Source organism: Phoca vitulina, unplaced genomic scaffold (assembly GCF_004348235.1).
Source record: "Phoca vitulina isolate PV1807 unplaced genomic scaffold, GSC_HSeal_1.0 scaffold23, whole genome shotgun sequence".
In the NCBI taxonomy this organism is placed as follows: Eukaryota; Metazoa; Chordata; class Mammalia; order Carnivora; family Phocidae; genus Phoca; species Phoca vitulina.
The window spans coordinates 14449515-14466620 of record NW_022589726.1 but is presented as its reverse complement, the minus strand read 5'-3'; the positions used below and the strand labels follow the sequence as shown (position 1 = coordinate 14466620).

General features: G+C 44.5%; 1 protein-coding gene across 4 annotated transcripts in view; it reads left to right on the top strand.

Annotated features, from left to right (window-relative positions):
• Positions 1 to 2708: 2708 nt before the first annotated feature.
• Positions 2709 to 17106, top strand: part of KIF5A (kinesin family member 5A) — a 29922-nt gene continuing 15524 nt past the window's right edge. For 2 of the 4 annotated variants that reach the window (XM_032420491.1, XM_032420492.1), the window contains exons 1-7: positions 2877 to 3098; positions 15009 to 15096; positions 15207 to 15280; positions 15689 to 15793; positions 16035 to 16083; positions 16692 to 16747; positions 16990 to 17077. In XM_032420491.1, coding sequence (XP_032276382.1) covers positions 2970 to 3098; positions 15009 to 15096; positions 15207 to 15280; positions 15689 to 15793; positions 16035 to 16083; positions 16692 to 16747; positions 16990 to 17077 — 589 coding nt within the window. In that variant the 5' untranslated portion in view covers positions 2877 to 2969. Of the gene's footprint in view, positions 3099 to 15008; positions 15097 to 15206; positions 15281 to 15688; positions 15794 to 16034; positions 16084 to 16691; positions 16748 to 16989; positions 17078 to 17106 lie in introns of all 4 variants that reach the window. The other 2 variants (XM_032420493.1, XM_032420494.1) reach the window with 2 other exon arrangements.

The following is a 17106-nucleotide window of genomic DNA, read 5'->3' as shown; positions in this document are numbered from 1 at the left end:
CAGAAATTAAATGACTAGATAAAAATAATACATCCTGTCATGCTGTGGCACAGAAAGGACTTCAAAAACAATAATAGCAAGTAAAATTTTGTAAGGGCTTAGTCATGTTAGGAATGAAAATATTAAGTAATCTTCTCGAGTTAGAGCTATCAGATAAAGTACAGGACACCTAGTTAAATTTGAATTTCAGATAAACAACTAATAGTTTTTTGTTTGTTTGTTTTTAGTGTAAGTATGCCCCATATTATATTTGGGACATACTAAGACACACACACACACACACACACACACACACACATTATTAGTTTTATTTGAAATTCAAATTTAATGGGACATCCTGTTTTTGTTTTTCAAATCTGGAATTTTATTTCAAGCTCATAAATAGGTAAGTGGTGGCTGTATGTCTGTTGGAACACCCTCTGTGCTCTTAACCACTTCCCTAATAGTTTTCAGCCTTCTGAATTTCACAGCTCAATAAAATTAAAACAACAGCAACCCTGGGGCGCCTGCCTTCAGCTCAGGTCTTGATCCCAGGACCCTGGGATCTAGCCCCAGGTGGGTCTCCCTGCTCCCTGCCTGCTTCTCCCCATGCTTTCTTTCTCTCTCAAATAAATAAAATCTTTAAAAAAATAGAACAATAGCAATCCTTTCTGAGGATGGACATAGTACTGCTACCTTTTAATTTTGTCAACTAAGTGCATTAGAAAAAGAAAGCCTACTGTTTACTATAGCCATCATTTCTTACTAGAAAAGTAGGAAGGACATACTCTCAAGAATGAAAGACAGTCCCTTGAAACTGAATAAATCTAGCTTTATGAAAAACTTGCCGCATTGTGTGTGGGTGTTTTTTTTGGGGGGTGGGCATACCCAGCAAACTTTTTTCCTGACCTTCCATAGACAAGCTTTTTTTTTAAAGCAGTTTTTTTTTTTTAAGATTTTATTTATTTATTTGACAGAGAGAGACAGCGAGAGAGGGAACACAAGCAGGGGGAGTGGGAGAGGGAGAAGCAGGCTCCCCACAGAGCAGGGAGCCCGATGCGGGGCTTGATCCCAGGACCCTGGGATCATGACCTGAGCCGAAGGCAGACACTTAACAACTGAGCCACCCAGGCGCCCCCCCCTTTTTTTTTTTAGACAAGCATTTTTGAAACTCCATTAAGGCTGCCACCCTGGAGCCCCTAGGGGCCTGAGTTTGGGATGTTTTCCATAATGTTTCCTGAGCTTGCAGGATGCTGCAACACTTAGAAATAGTGCCAGACCAAGTGACTGAAGAGATGCTTGTGTTCCGGAGTTTGGAACTCATTGTCATTCTATGCATACTCTCCTGGCTCCTCTCCAAACCTCTACCCCTCTTTCTACAGAGTCCTACTGCCTTCCTATCCAGTTTCTTATGCTGGACCCATTTCCTTCAGTTTCCTTAAGACTCAAGGTGGGTGAGAGGTATAAGCCCAATGTGCGGAAGCCCTCATCTGAGTTCTGAGTGGTTACTTCTTGTCTGGCCAGGCCATCATTCTCTCATTCTTGCCTCATAGTGTCCAAGTGACCTTAGACAATTGCTAAGCAGAACCTCCATCCCCTCCTCCCGTTTTCCATCACCATGCTCCTTCCCTTGGCCTAGAGCCTCAACTCCTGCAGTCTAACTCTCTGTTGGCCAGCAGAGGCCTATGACGTGGAGAGAAATCAATTTGGCCCGCTTCTAGGTGGTTCTGCCCAGGGGCTGCAGCAGGAGTCTGACCTGAGGGGAGGAAGGACAAAGAATCTCTAAGGCTTGGCTTTTTTTTTTTTTTCTTTTTTTTTTTTTTTTTGCTAAGGAAGGGGGAGAAACAAAGCCCTGAGAAAGGGGCTGGGGTGTTGGGACTCTATCCAGTGGTAACTTGGACAGGAAACACTTACGTAGGCGCTGAAACCTGTCTGAAACCTAAATGCAGATGTCTGCCCTATTGGTTCTCTCTCAAAGCCCCTGTGGCCTTCCCCATCCCCATGATTACTCCCCCTTCACTGTTTTCTGACTCCTTTTCTCTTGCAAAAGCTTCTCCTGCCCACCTGCATCCCAGCCCCAACCTATGAGGCAAAAATGAGAATTTTATCCGTTTCTGAATTCTGATAGCCCAGAATCAGAGTTTGCCTTCCTTCACATTGGGGACCTGGTGTGTATACTGGGGAGAGAGCGCACCTTTGGACGTAGAAGGGGAAGGGACTAGCCTCTCCCCTGACACTGCTGTCTGAAAAATGGAACCTGGACACCCACCCCCACAGGGGTACTGGCAGCCGCCCTTGAAAGCTGAGTGGGTTGGGAATCTGTGTGAGGGGGTTGGGGACGGGGAATGAGAAGTGTGCTCTCAGTTTGGAGAGGATGGTGACAGGGGCGGGCCGGGGCGGGGGTGGGGGAGGAGGGTGTCCCGGAATAAAAGGGGTGGAAACGCCGTCGACTCTCTTCCCTACCCCGGCGACAGGCCCACCTCAGGCCCCTTATCCCTTCCAGAGGGGTGGAGTCCGAGGGAAGGACAGGCAGGCCTGGGAGGTGGGGCGGTGGGATGCGGCGAGGGACTTGGGTGGGGAAGGGGTGAGGGCGAGGTTACCTAGGAGCGTCAGGGGTGGGGGAGGAGGCGAGAGGAACGGAAAGGTGCCCCCTCGCGTGGACGCCCAGCCGGAGGCCCCCCGCGGAGGAAGCCCCGCCCGCCCCGCGGCCGCCGCCCCGCCCAGGCCCGCAGCGCGGCGCTGCAGCGCGAGGGGCGGAGAGGCAGAGCGCCGGGAGAGGACCAGACGCCCAGGTCGCCCGCATCCCCGTGCCGCAGGAGCGAGCACGCGCGCCCCGGCCCTGCTCTCCAGCCTTCGCCCGGGCGCCCCACCTGCTTTCTCGGCTCCAGAGACCGAGCACCTGTCCTCCGCCTCGGCCCCAGCTGAGCACCCCTCCTCCGGAGCGCACACCGCCCCTGCAGCCCGAGAAGTGCCCGTCGCCGGCGACCACCATGGCGGAGACCAACAACGAATGTAGCATCAAGGTGCTCTGCCGATTTCGGCCCCTGAACCAGGCAGAGATTCTGCGGGGAGACAAGTTCATCCCCATTTTCCAAGGGGACGACAGCGTCGTTATTGGGGTGAGTGTCGCCCCGGGAGGGAATTTCGGGTAGGGGTCCGCAAGATGAATCTCCCCCGCCCCCGCCGAGTCTTCGCCCCGGGCTGTCACTCTGCGCCCCCTCCCCGTCGCTCAGCCTCCATCCTCCTCGCCGCAGCCCCTCCCCTCCCCTGCATCAGGATGGCTGGGTGTGGCCTGGCCAAGCGGGCGGCCAGGTCTCCGCAGAGTGGGAGGGGGCTACTTCCTCGCAGTCAGGGGACCCATTCTCCCCTTTGCTGCTCGCTGCAGCGTCCCCACCCCTTAGAGCCAGTCCCGTGTTTTTCTGATGTTTTCCCTCTCCCCTAGGGAAAGCGCATCTTCCCTTTGTTATTGGCTCAGATCTCCACCCCCACCTCCCAGGAAGGGAGGGGGTAGACTAGTGGATGGGCTAGATGGGAGGTGGGCAGTCCAGGGTCTTTGCGAGTGGAGGTATGAATGAGAGTGGGCTCTAAGACCGAGCCCTCCATCAGCCCCTGAAGTAGTTACAGCCTAGACTTGGGCTGAGGGCACAGGTCTGATGAAGGGTTTTCTGAGAAAGAAATACATTGATGCCACACCCAGTTTGGGAAGGGGGCTCTGGGGTCCTAAGGGAATGTCTGCCTTTCCCTCCCAGGTACAGTAGGAAGAGGATTTCAGACACCCCAGTTCCCACTAACAAATAAAAATAACCAGATCCTGAGGTCTTAATAAGTACTTGCTTATTCATCCTTTCTCTTGATGATCCAGTAAAAAAGTAGCAAGCTGTTTCTACCTCATCATGACAGCTCTACCCATGGAGGAGATCTTATTAAGAAGGAGAACTAATATTTACTACGGGTTTGTTACTCAACATGTATTATTTAATCCTCAAAACAACACTCTGAAGTAGGTACCAATATTTCCATTTTACAGATGAGGAAATTGAGGCCCAAAGAAGTTGAATGACTTTCTCAAGGTCACCCTGTTAATTCATGGATCTGAACCTAAATCTCCAACTCCAAAGCTCATGGCTTTTCCTCTATATCACACTGCCTCTGCAGATTTCTCTTCTCGACCTTTATTTGTCATGGCCCAAAGGGAATTCCTAGGGAATTCTTCACCCACCCCTCCTTTACCAGGTTGGTAGGGAGTGTTAGGCTATGGGGTGAAAGGATCTGGGATCAAGTCCTGTAGGGCTTGAGGGGTCCTGGGCCAGGAAACTGTAGCCAACCTGAGAAGGGAGGGGCACATATGACAGCTGTCCTCAAGGTCAGGGACACTGTTTATATATCTTTGGTCCACAGTGCTTGGCCCAAGGCATGCTTATTAAACGAATGAAGGAAAGATGGGAAGGGAGCGTGGGCCCTCTGAATCAGTGAGAATGGGACTTTGAGTAAACATGCCTTAGGAAGAGCCTGCTTACATGTCCCGTCCCCAGGGGCCCCAGTCTGTCACCATGCTGAGCTCTCACCCACTGAACTCAAATGGGTGCTTCTGCCTTGTGTGTGTGCTTACATATGTGTATGTTCACCATATCGAGAGGGCCCCTGTCTCTCTTGGCCTCAAGGACCTTAGGCCTTACAGTCTGGTCAGTGTGGCCAGGCTAAAATAATCGGTCCTGGGGGCTCCTCTCCAAGTAGTCTGGACAACAGGCATTAGCTGTGAGAGTTGGAGCTTGAGGTTTCCCTGAGACATGAAGGCTGAGAAATAGGAGGGAGGTGGTCATAGGGGTGCATATCCACAAAAGGCTTCTACTTTGAAGCCTAGCTTCCTTGGTTTAGTTCTTTCAGGTAAGTCTGAACAAACTCCTTTAGGTTCTCGGGCCATCCTAGTGTGGCGGGCATGTGGCATGGGGTGATGTTGGGAGAAGGAGTGGTGGTATTGATCTGTCGAATTTGCAAAACAGGAAAGACACTGTAGAAGGGGGAGAGAGGCAGAGAGGCCCAGGGCCCCCTGCCAATTCAGATTCTATCTTAGTTCCACAGCTGGTCTTCCCTTGCCTATTTTGCCTGATATTTGCAGGGCTACACCTTTGTCTCACTGTGTATCTTCCTTTGCCCCAGCCCTTCCTGTCAATCTCTCCAGCTGAGATAGATGCTTATGGGGGGCCATTTTGTCTCAGGCAGCGTCCTTGGAGCTTGCCTTCCCAGCCTGACTGTTCATTGCTCATTTGGAAGGAGGAGGGCTCTGGTAGAAGGGATTTGGAGGCAACCCTCAAGGGTCCCACCAAGGGAAGGAAATCTCCTACCCCCTCTCCTCTTTCCTCCTCTCACTCCCTTTGGGGCCCAGCATCTGAGGAATTAGTGGAGGAAGCCGCTTCAGGAAGGTGAGGGAAGAGGGAAGGGGGAGACAATAGTGTCTCCAAACCCAGCCCCTGCTCCTTTCTCTGGTGGCTCTCCTCTCTGCCTCTGCGGCACTGCGGCTGCCTCAGGGCTTCAGAGTCTCAGATGCTCGTGGGCTTTTTCTGCCTGGCAGAGGGTAGGAGAATAAGCTGGAAAGACAGCTCTTTCAGCCTCATCCCTCCCTGACGCCCCTGACTTCTCCCAGGAATCTGGAGGATGGGGCTTAGCCAAAGTTAATGGCCTGAGTCATAGTAGAAGGGTGTCTGGGTCACTGTCTGTGGGCTGTGTACCTTGTTTTGCTCTTTATGTCACTCAGAATCCAGTGTGACTTTTTCACTGGATGCATTTAAGTGTCCCTCGGCCCTGGTCTCGGTGGGCAGAGTGTCCCGGTGCCTGCTGTCTGGGCCGCTGCCTCTATACCAGACGTGGGAGGGATGACAGTGAGGGAAGACCCATACATTCTGCTCCTCTCTCCCTATTCCTCTCCCTCATTCATTCAAGTGTCTATCATATTCTTTCTCCCTCAGATCTCCTAGTTGGCTAGCAGGTTCTTAAGCAGCAGAAATCCAGCACTATCCAGTACCTCATTTGGAAAAGCTAGGTTGGGATCTGCAGGATTACTGAATCAGAGTCAATATTGTTTAGGGTGGCCCAGGATTCCTTTGATATCTGAAGAGGGGGAGCAGGTCTCCCTTTCGCTTTGGGGGAGTCTCATAAAAGAAAATGGAGAGGGGAGGTAATGTTCACCGTGGCCAGTGTCTCTTCAGCATTACCATGGCAACAATCCCCAGGGGTGTCACCATGGAAATCAGGCCTGGTGCTCAGAAGTTCAGCTTCTACCAAGTGCTTTACTGAGGGTGGAAAAGGTTGGTCATCTTGGGACCCCTGATCTTAGGCCCTCTCATTAGCTTTAGTCAGTTCACATAATGGAAAACTACCAAAAGGTGCTGGGAGACACAAAGCACCCGTTTGAGTTCAGTGGGCGAGAGCTCAGCATGGTGACAGACTGGGGCCCTTGGGGATGGGACATGTAAGCAAGAGACAACAAGGAGGCTTGGGTGGGTTTAGGGAGAACGGAGCCCTGGGCTGTGGGATTCTGAAAGGGAGCTCTCTGGAGAAGGCTGTGAGGGGTGCTTAGATTGCTGTGGCGGGGGTGGGGAGTGGATCTCAGGGGGTGTTCCTCAAAGGTGGAGCATCTCCCTGAGTGTTGCTAATGAAACCATTCTTCCAGTCTCCGACACTGGCATGGTGAGGGGGTTCCTGGGAGAGGATAGGTGGGAGAATCTCATACTTCTGAAGATAGGGTTGAGGTTGGAAAAAGGGAGTGATGCAGGGCTTCAGTTCTGTCTGGAAACATTTGGGGAAATGTCCAAATGGGGGTGGGGGTCACGTGGGGAAGGGGAAGGAAAAGCCATGAAGAGGATCTGACGCCGTGTTCAGTATTCAGACGCTTCAGTTCTTGGATGACTGGCACTATCAGTCTGGATTCAGATTGCTTGGGTTTGAGACCATGTGCTACCGTTTCTCAGCTGTGTGTCTGTGGGCAAGCTACCTTACCTCTCTGAACCTCAGTCTCCACATTTATAAAATGGAATAATAATAGTACCTTCTAGGATTGCTGTGAGCATTAAATGAGGTAATGCATATACATTGCTTAGAACAGTGCAGGCACATAATAAACTCCTGATAAGAGTTAGATGTTATTATTTTTTTTATATATGCTGTGTCCCCACAAGCTAGCCTTTGACACACTGGGAAGTAGTTAACCTTTCCCCTTCTTACTAGTTGTTTCATCCCAACATCCAGGTCTCTAATATCTTCTTGCTCTCTTCCTCCATCAATATCTGTGTTTTTGACAAATACTTATGAAGGACATCCTGTGGGCCAAGGACTGTGCTTGATGTTGGGGATTTACAGAGAATCCCTGCCTTCAAGAAACTCTTGGTCTACATGGTGATCCAGTCTGTAGAGTGGTCTGGGCAGATATCTGAGAGGGGGCATCAGAAACGGCTTTAAAAAAAAAAAAAAATCAGTAGCTTTTGCAAACTCTACACACTCAGATTCTGGTAAGAAACCTCCCACAGCATACGATAGTCCAACTCAAAGTAATTGTGTGTCAGGAGAAATAAATAAATAATGGTGATGTTTCCCATGTGAGTAGTCTAGAGGCAGAAAAAAGTAGAAAACTACTGGTCTAGTTATTCTCATCAAAAGATCTGACAAACAAATTCATCTTGAGTATAATCAATGGAAAATTACAAAGAAATTTACAATTTAACAGAAATAAAAATCTTAAGATAAAATAATGAACTAGACTTGGGATTTAAGGGCCTAGTATAGAGTAGGGAAGTGGTAGCAGGCCTTTCAAGAACCTCTGAAATTATAATGTGTCTGTGGCTTTCCATGCTCACGAGTTTACTAAGTGAACCCATTTTTAGTTCTTGGATATCTTTTACCTTCACAGTACTGAGAACACCACCCTTATACTCTCTCTGGTCTCTTTCTTCTTCCCAGCGCAGGCTGCAGAAAAGGGGTTCCTCAGGTAGCAATTGCCTTCAGCACTTGGAGAGCGCCCTCCATTTTAATGCATCCACAGCCTTCTCTGGAATCCTATAACTGGGAATGTTTGTGAGAGAGAGAGAGAGGAGGAGGGAGACAGAGGGAAAGGCAGAGAATGTGTTGGTGCTCATGTTCCCAGAAGGGAAGAAGGGAGGGGCAAAGTTGGCTTGAGAGTTCTATTTAATCCCCTTTGGCTGCATTCCTGGCTTCAAGAAGCATAGATAGACATTGGTGGAGAAGAGGCTAGAGTCATTGGGCTGAGATAGACATGTTTTGTTTGTTTCTGTTTCTTGGCCACTGGATAGGAGCAACACTGAGTTCGATTACAATTCAAGAATCAAGTTTCAACAAAAGATAAATTAATTAAATTAAAAAAGAAAGGTATTACCACTGAGGAGGACAGGCATTAATGCTACTTTAAAGCTGTTTTCTTCTAACACTGTATGATTTTATTCTGTGTAATAAGGATATTATTCTTTATAATGAAGTGTAATGATGAACCATTCAGATAAAAAGGATGAAAAATTCACAAAGCCCTATGAGTACCCCATAAACTCACTCAAACCTTTAAAAAAAAGTAGATTTTAAAAAAATAATATTAAACATAGTCTGATTACAACATTAAAATGTTTTAATTGTTGACAAAATTAAAAACAAAGAGAAGCATATACAAGAAACTAAAAATCACTCAAAATCCCACCACCCCAAGAAAAACACTGTTAACAATTTAATGTATTTGTTTCCAGTGAGTTTTTGCTGCATATACACATATGTTAATTTTAATAAAAGTGTATCATAAACTATATATTGTTTTGTAACTCAGCTCTTTCACTAACATAATACCATGACTATTTTACCATTACTAAATATTTTACATAATTTTATGTATTTTTAAAAGTGTTTAATTTTTACATAAATCTTAACATGCACATGTGACAAAATTCAAATGATATAAAAATGTATACAATGAAAAGTAAACCTCTTTCCTACCTTTCTTTTCTAGCCACCCAGTTCCCCTTTCAGAAGGCAACCTTTTTACCAGTTTCTTATGGGTCTTTCTAAAAGCATACTATACATTTATAAGCAATTACATATATATGCGCATATACTTAAAAAAATTTTTTTTTTATTTGTTTTAAGCAATCTCTATACCCAATGTGGGCTTGAACTCACAATCCCGAGATCAAGAGTCGCAAGCTCTACTGATTGAGCCAGCCAGGTGCCTGGCATATACTTTTTTTTTTAAAGAAGAATGGTAGCATAGTATACATACTATTCTGTACCTTGCTTTTTTTTTTTTTTTTTTAAGATTTTATTTATTTATTTGAGAGCGTGAGAGAGAGAGAGAGACAGAGCATGAGGCGGGGAGGGTCAGAAGGAGAAGCAGACTCCCCGCTGAGCAGAGAGCCCGATTGGGGCAGGAGGACCCTGGGATCACGACCTGAGCTGAAGGCAGACGCTCAACTGACTGAGCCACCCACGCGCTCCAGCTTTTTTTTTTTTTTTTTAACTTAACAATGAGTCTAGGAGATTCTTCCTTATCAGCACATAAAGATATATCTCATTCTATTTTTTTTAAAGATTTATTTATTTATTTATTTGACAGAGAGAGACACAGCGAGAGAGGGAACACAAGCAGGGGGAGTTGGAGAGGGAGAAGCAGGCTTCCCGCTGAGCAGGGAGCCTGATGCGGGGCTCGATCCCAGGACCCTGGGATCATGACCTGAGCTGAAGGCAGACGCTTAATGACTGAGCCACCCAGGCACCCCATATCTCATTCTATTTAACAACTGTATAGTTTGTTGTAGGGTTATGCCATAATTTATTTAACCAGGTCCCTATTAATGGACTTTTAGGATTATCCTAATAAGTTGCTATTACAAACAATTGAATGACCTGTATATATATAAATACTGCATATGTCTATAGGATACATTTTTAGAAGTTGAGGTCCTAAAGTATATGCACTTAAAAATTTAAGAACTGGTTCCAAACTGCTTCTCATAGAGTTGCCCCTGGTCTGTATGTGCCCTCTCCAATGCAATGCATTGTCAAAATATTTTATTTTGTCCACTTTGATAGATTAAAATGGTATTTCATAGTTTTAATGTGCATTTCTCTTATTAATAATGAGGTTGTGCATCAACCAGCCATTTTTAAGAGCCATTATAACGTCATTTTATGATGTTATATTTTATGAGAGCACTTATTGAGGTATAGTTTACATACACTGAGTGCACAAATCTTATGCAAATGGTTTGATGAATTTTATAACACACTTTGACACCCATGTAACCACTACCCAGATAGAAATCTAGAGTATTTCTATCACCCCTGAAAGCTCCTTCTTGCCCCTGCCTGTCAGTATCGCTCCCAGGCATCCACTATTGTGACTTCTATCACTAGCTAAATTTTGTCCTTTCTTGAACTTCATACAAAGGGAATAATACAGTATGTGCTCCCTTGTGTTTGAGTTTTTTTACTAACACACTTTTGAGATTTATTGATGTTCTATTATGACATCATTTTATTTTATTTTATTTTATTTATTTTATTTTAAGTAGGTTCCATGCCTACTTGGAGCCCAGTGCAGGGCTTGATCTCACGACCCTGAGATTGAGACCTGAGCTGAAATCAAGAGTTAGACATGTAACCGACTGAGCCACCAGGCACCTCTATTATGACATCATTTTAAACAGCAACAAAGAATAAAAATATACACACGCCATTATTTAATCAATTCCTTATGTTAACCAGTCCCCTAAATATTATTCTTTTCAGTTGTTTTCAATTTCTTGTTATTATAAGACGGTGTGATAATAAACATTCTTGTAACTAAATATTTGCCAAAAATATTTTCATGGTATAAATTCTTAGAAGTAGAACATCTGAGTCATTGGATATGTGCAATTCATGACTTTTGATTATGTATTTCTGAATTGCCCCCATAAAAGTTGTATGGACTTACTGTCCTACTAGAAAAGGATGAAGGTGCTTATTTCAAGGAAAGTATACCTCCTTGAACCCTTATCTACACTGGGTATTCCAATTAAGTTTGTCTTTCAATTCGATAAGTGAGTAACGACATTACTGTTTTAGTTTGAATTTGTATTTATTTTTCTGTTGTTAGTACCTAGATCTTGTCCATTTTTTTCTCTTGAGGCTTATCTTTTTTGTTACTAATTTATGAGAGTTCTTTATATAATAAGAATATTAATATCTTTGAAAAACTTAAAATTTTCTTTTTTAAAAAATATGCATTTTCATTTTAGAGAAGTTTCTTTTCTTTATGTTTATTTATTTATTTAAGTAATCTCTACACCCAGTGTAGGGCTTAAACTCACGACCCCGAGATCAAGAGTTGCATGCTCTTCCAACTAAACCAGCCAGGTGCCCTTAATTTTAGAAAAGTTTTCAATCTAAAAAAAAAGAAGAGAAACTCCTAAAATTCCACTGTCCAAGGATAACCACTATTAACATGTTTTTTTGTTAAAGATTTTATTTATTTATTTGAGAGAGAGACAGAGAGAGCATGAGCAGAGGGAGGGGCAGAGGGAGAGGGACAAGCAGATTCCCTGCTGAGCACAGAACCCAACACCTGGGGCTCGACACATGGGGCTTGAGGACCCTGAGATCATGACCTGAGCTGAAGTCAGACACTTAACCGACTGAGCCACCCAGGTACCCCTTACCATGTTTTTCTAAGCAAGGTGTACATCTATACATATACATTTTTTTTTTTTTTACAGAAATGGAATCATCCTTTACATACTTTTTATTTGTTTTTTACACTGCATACTATTTTATGTATTTATTTTTTGCATACTATTTTTTGATTAACAGTATTTTGTGTATACCTTGTCTTGTGATTACATATTTTTCTATAACATCACCTATAATATTTTACATTTTTAATTTAAAAGCAGTATGTTGTCACTGTAAAACATTTAAATATCACACACAAAAAATGTTGCAAGCCTGTTACTCTGCTCTCTGGTGATAACCACCATTAGTAGGTGTGCATGTGGTCTTCCATGTCTTTTTTCTAAGGCTGTTCTGTACATATGCTTTAAAAAATATATAATCACGGGGCACCTGGGTGGCTCAGTTGGTTAAGTGGCTGCTTTCGGCTCACGTCATGATCCCAGGGTCCTGGGATCGAGCCCAACATCGGGCTCCCTGTTCAGCGGGGAGCCTGCTTCTCCCTCTCCCTCTGCCTGCCTCTCTGCCTACTTGTGCTCTCTCTCTACCTGTCAAATAAATAAATAAAATCTTAAAATATATATATATAATCACATTACACACACTGTTTTTATTTTTTCACTCAATTGAACTTGAACATGTCAGTATATGTAAACCAACCTCACTCATTTTAATGGGAGTAGAATATGGAGGTATCATAATCAACATCTTATTGACGGATGTTTGAATTGTTTCTGGTTTTACTTTAATACAAACTGCTGCACTGAACATCCTTCTACATAAATCTTTTTTGTTTTGTTTTGTTTTTATTTTTTAATTTTTTATTTTTTAATTTTTTTATTGTTATGTTAATCCCCATACATTACATCATTAGTTTTAGATATAGTGTTCCATGATTCATTGTTTGTGCATAACACCCAGTGCTCCATGCAGAACGTGCCCCCTTCTACATAAATCTTTAAGTGCTTAAGTAAGTGTTGTAAAATGAATTCCTAGCACTGGAATCCCCAATATAGAGTACAAACAGTATGGACATTTAAATATTTAATAGAATTGTCCTCCAGAAAGGCTCGATCAGTTTACAGCACTCCCTTCATTGTAGAGAGCATCTTCACAACCTATTTCTCTTTGTGGATTCTGGTTTGGGGGCTTCAGAGGCTTTTGCCAAAGAGAGATCAGATAAATATTTCAGGTAGATTTTTGTTTTCCCATAAGCCAGACTTTTCAAATCTTTTAAATATTAAAAAATCTACTTATTAGTTTTCCTTTATGCAAAGAAGTAAAAAGAAAGAAACAAAATAATACACTACTGTCCCACTCTCTGTGACATTAAGATGTAAAAAAATTTAAAAATATAATACTTGTACATGGTTTAAAAATATAAACAATCCAGGGGCGCTCGGGTGGCTCAGTTGCTTAAGCGACTGCCTTCGGCTCAGGTCATGATCCTGGAGTCCCGGGATCAAGTTCTGCTTTGGGCTCCCTGCTCAGCAGGGAGTCTGCTTCTCCCTCTGACCCTCCCCCCTCTCATGTGCTCTCTCTCTCTCTCTCTCTCTCTCTTTCAAATAAATAAATGAATAAAATCTTTAAAATGTATATATATATAAACAATCCAGGAGCACCTGACTGGCTCAGTTGGAAAAGCATGCAACTCTTGATTTCGGGGCTGTGAGGTCGAGCCCCACATTGGGTGTAGAGATTACTAAAAAAATAAAATAAAATAAAACTTTAAAAAATATATATGTAAGTAATCCAGGATACAAAGTGTCAAATAAAAGACTTGTCTCTCCTCAAAGTAACCACTGTTAACATTTTTGTATAATTCCTCTAGAAAAAAATTCTCTGTATAGATGGAATATTGTGAATATTCCTAGAGCCACTATCTCCAGTTCTGGCCAATAAAAGTTTTATGACTTTCCTTAATTAGTTAAAACATGTCTCCCGAACTCTGGTGACCATAGATTTAGAGCTTTACATTTCAGATGGATAAAGATGGGCTCTGCAGTAAAACAATGTGACAACTAAGTCATAGGCTTTTTTTTTTTTTTAAAGATTTTATTTATTTATTAGAGAGAGAGAATGAGAGAGAGAGAGAGAGAGAGAGAGCATGAGAGGGGGGAGGGTCAGAGGGAGAAGCAGACTCCCTGCTGAGCAGGGAGCCCAATGTAGGACTCGATCCGGGGACTCCAGGATCATGACCTGAGACGAAGGCAGTCGCTTAAGCAACTGAGCCACCCAGACGCCCCTAAGTCATAGGCTCTTTTATACTGAATGGCAGGAAAACACGACTGAGAAATTTGTCACTTGTGATGGAGAACAAGCATAGTCTCATTTAATCTTACCAGACATCTTCCCTTTAGTATGATTAGATAGTGAATATATTCTTTGTTTGGCTCCCCAGGTTGTAAATATTTTGTATCTTTAACATCTTATCAGCGCACATGATTTGTAACATATAACCTAAATGAAACAAAATACTTGTAGGTCAGTGATTTGTTTCAGTTTCTCTTTACTTAAAGTTGATTCCTTAAAAGGAAACCCATGTTTCTGATTTCATATATTTCTTTCACAGAGAGAGCTTGTGTTAATGTTTGTAGAACAGCTCAGCAGCTTGGTATATGTATATTTCATTTACGTAATGGGGAACATACTAAACATATGTCCCTAACTTGGCATCTTTCACTTAGTGCAAGATCCTTCCATATCAGGACATATGGATCTATTGAGGAAGTTATTTTTAAACCTAGAGGTAGATTTTTAATGTGTTTAAAGATTTTATTTATTTATTTGTCAGAGAGAGAGAGAGAGCAAGAGCACAAGCAGGGGGAACGGCAGGCAGAGGGAGAAGCAGGCTCCCCGCTTGAGAAAGGAGCCTGATGTGGGGCTCCATCCCAGGACCCTGGTATCATGACCTGAACTGAAGGCAGACGCTTCACCAACTGAGCCACCCAGGCATCCCTAGATTTTTAATGTTAATGAATTGTTTTGTACTCTCCATGGCCTGTGGCCCTACTGTCTTTTCCCGTTCCGTTTCCCAGGGAGGGGGCTGGAGTGGTGGAATGCTAAATTATCACACCAAGGCTGAGATCCCCTCACACAATCTCACGCTGTGACACTTCTCAATGGCACTCCCTAGCGCATGGGAACAGCTCCTGGTGTCAGTACTAACTTTTGCTCCTCCTTCTCTAGTTCCCCTCATCCCCTCAGATCATCCGTGGATGCAGATGGCTGAAAAACCAGGTGCCTTCTCAGGCTAATGGAAGGGGGCTGCGGTATTTCTTCTCCTTCACATCCTGACTGCCAATGTCTGCCATGTTTTATTCCCATTCTAGGGGAAGCCATATGTCTTTGACCGTGTGTTCCCCCCAAACACGACTCAGGAGCAAGTTTATCATGCATGTGCCATGCAGATTGTCAAAGGTAATCTGTATTATCTTTGTAAGATGTATTTTTAGAATGTATGTTTTCAGGTTCCCCATTCCTTATCCCACTTCTTTCCACCAGTGCTCTTTCTCTGCTGTCTCTTCCAGATGTCCTTGCTGGCTACAATGGCACCATTTTTGCTTATGGACAGACATCCTCAGGGAAAACACATACCATGGAGGTGAGGGTTCTGACTTTCATGAGGGGTGAGAAGCTGAGAGTGTAAATGAGAGGCCAAGGAATCTCAGTGGGGCAAGATCTAAGAATCAAGCTTTCTTGGTCTGGAGGATGAACCGAGGGGCAGGAGTGTAGTGGAACTTTAGTGAAATCCCTCCAGCCTGCTACAGTTTTCTATCCTTTCCACTACTCCAGTTTTCTTCTTTTGATCTGGAAAAGCAGCTGCATTAATAGTCCAAAAGGCCACTCAATTCTCTCATCGTTCCAGTAAGAGGTAGACATGGCAGTGACTGCCTCCAACCTCAAGATGGTCTTCTTATCCACTATGACCTTTGTGTTCACCTGCATACCTCTTGAGTTGTCTCATTCTTTCTGAGTCCCAGCCTCATTCTGGAATACCCTTCCTCCCCAGGGAAAGCTGCATGACCCCCAGCTGATGGGAATCATTCCTCGAATTGCCCGAGACATCTTCAACCACATCTACTCCATGGATGAGAACCTTGAGTTCCACATCAAGGTGATCACGGCATGACAGCTGGGATCCTCAGATGGGGCCTGGGAGGGGAAGAGCTAGTATGAGCCCACTGAGGACCTGGGCACCCCAACTTATTTTCCTGCTCTGGTTACCACAGTTCTTCTCTGCCAAGATATTCTCTTCTGCTCTTTCTCTCCTACTACTACCATTTGAGCAGGTCACATTCACTTGAGATCCCTGGGTCAGATTTAAGACAGGCCCTCTTCACTTTCTCCCTGACCAGGTTTCTTACTTTGAGATTTACTTGGACAAAATTCGTGACCTTCTGGATGGTGAGTGATGTTTAACCCCATTGGGCAGTGGGGGTGTGAGGAGGGCAAGGAAAAGAAGGCTCACATTGCTTTTGGCAAGAGATGCAGAGGACACACACACTCATACCCATGTCCCTTGCCCCCATTCACCAAAATTCCCAAAAGCGAAAAGGGTCAGAAGATGAGCTTCAAGATCCAGGCCTATATAGTAACAGCCTGAGGCCAGTTGGAACCTTGAGGCTAGAATCCTGGAGGAGGAGAAACTGGCTTTCAGTGTGTGCTGGAAGTTTAAGCTTCATGGGGAAGTCTTTCTCCTTTTTCATTTTTAAAAAAATTTTTTCAATTTATATATTTACTTACTTGAGAGAGAGAACGCATGAATGGTGGTGGGGGGGGTGGGAGGAGCAGGGGGTGAGGGAGAAGCAGACTCTGCACTGAGTGCCGAGCCCGACGCGGGGCTCAATTTCACGACTGTGAGATCATGTCCTGAGGCGGACTCTTAACTGACTGGGCCACCCAGGTGCCCCTCTCCTTTTTTCACATAGAAGAGACTACTGTCTCAGTGGGCTACAGGATGCGAGTTGGGGTGGAGGTACTAGCCTTGCTTACCCTGCATTGTCTTGATTCAGTGACCAAGACAAATCTGTCTGTGCATGAGGACAAGAATCGGGTGCCATTTGTCAAGGTGAGAGTGGGGATGGGGCACCTGGGTGGGGGTCACCTCATTGAGATTTGAGGTGTGGCAGGAGGGAAGACCAGAGACCCAGAAATTGGAGGGCAGATGTCTTGGAGGAATGAGATGTGCCAAGGGGCCGGGGAGAGTCTGAGGGCTTGGATAGACAGTTTTGAAAAGTTGTCTGGTCAGCGTGCAGGTAATAAAATCTGCAGATCGACGTTTATGGGTCACTGTCCATTCGCCCCCTGCAGGGTTGTACCGAACGCTTTGTGTCCAGCCCAGAGGAGATTTTAGATGTGATTGACGAGGGGAAATCAAATCGTCATGTGGCTGTCACCAGTGAGTGGGGATCTAAGGGGCTCTTGAGT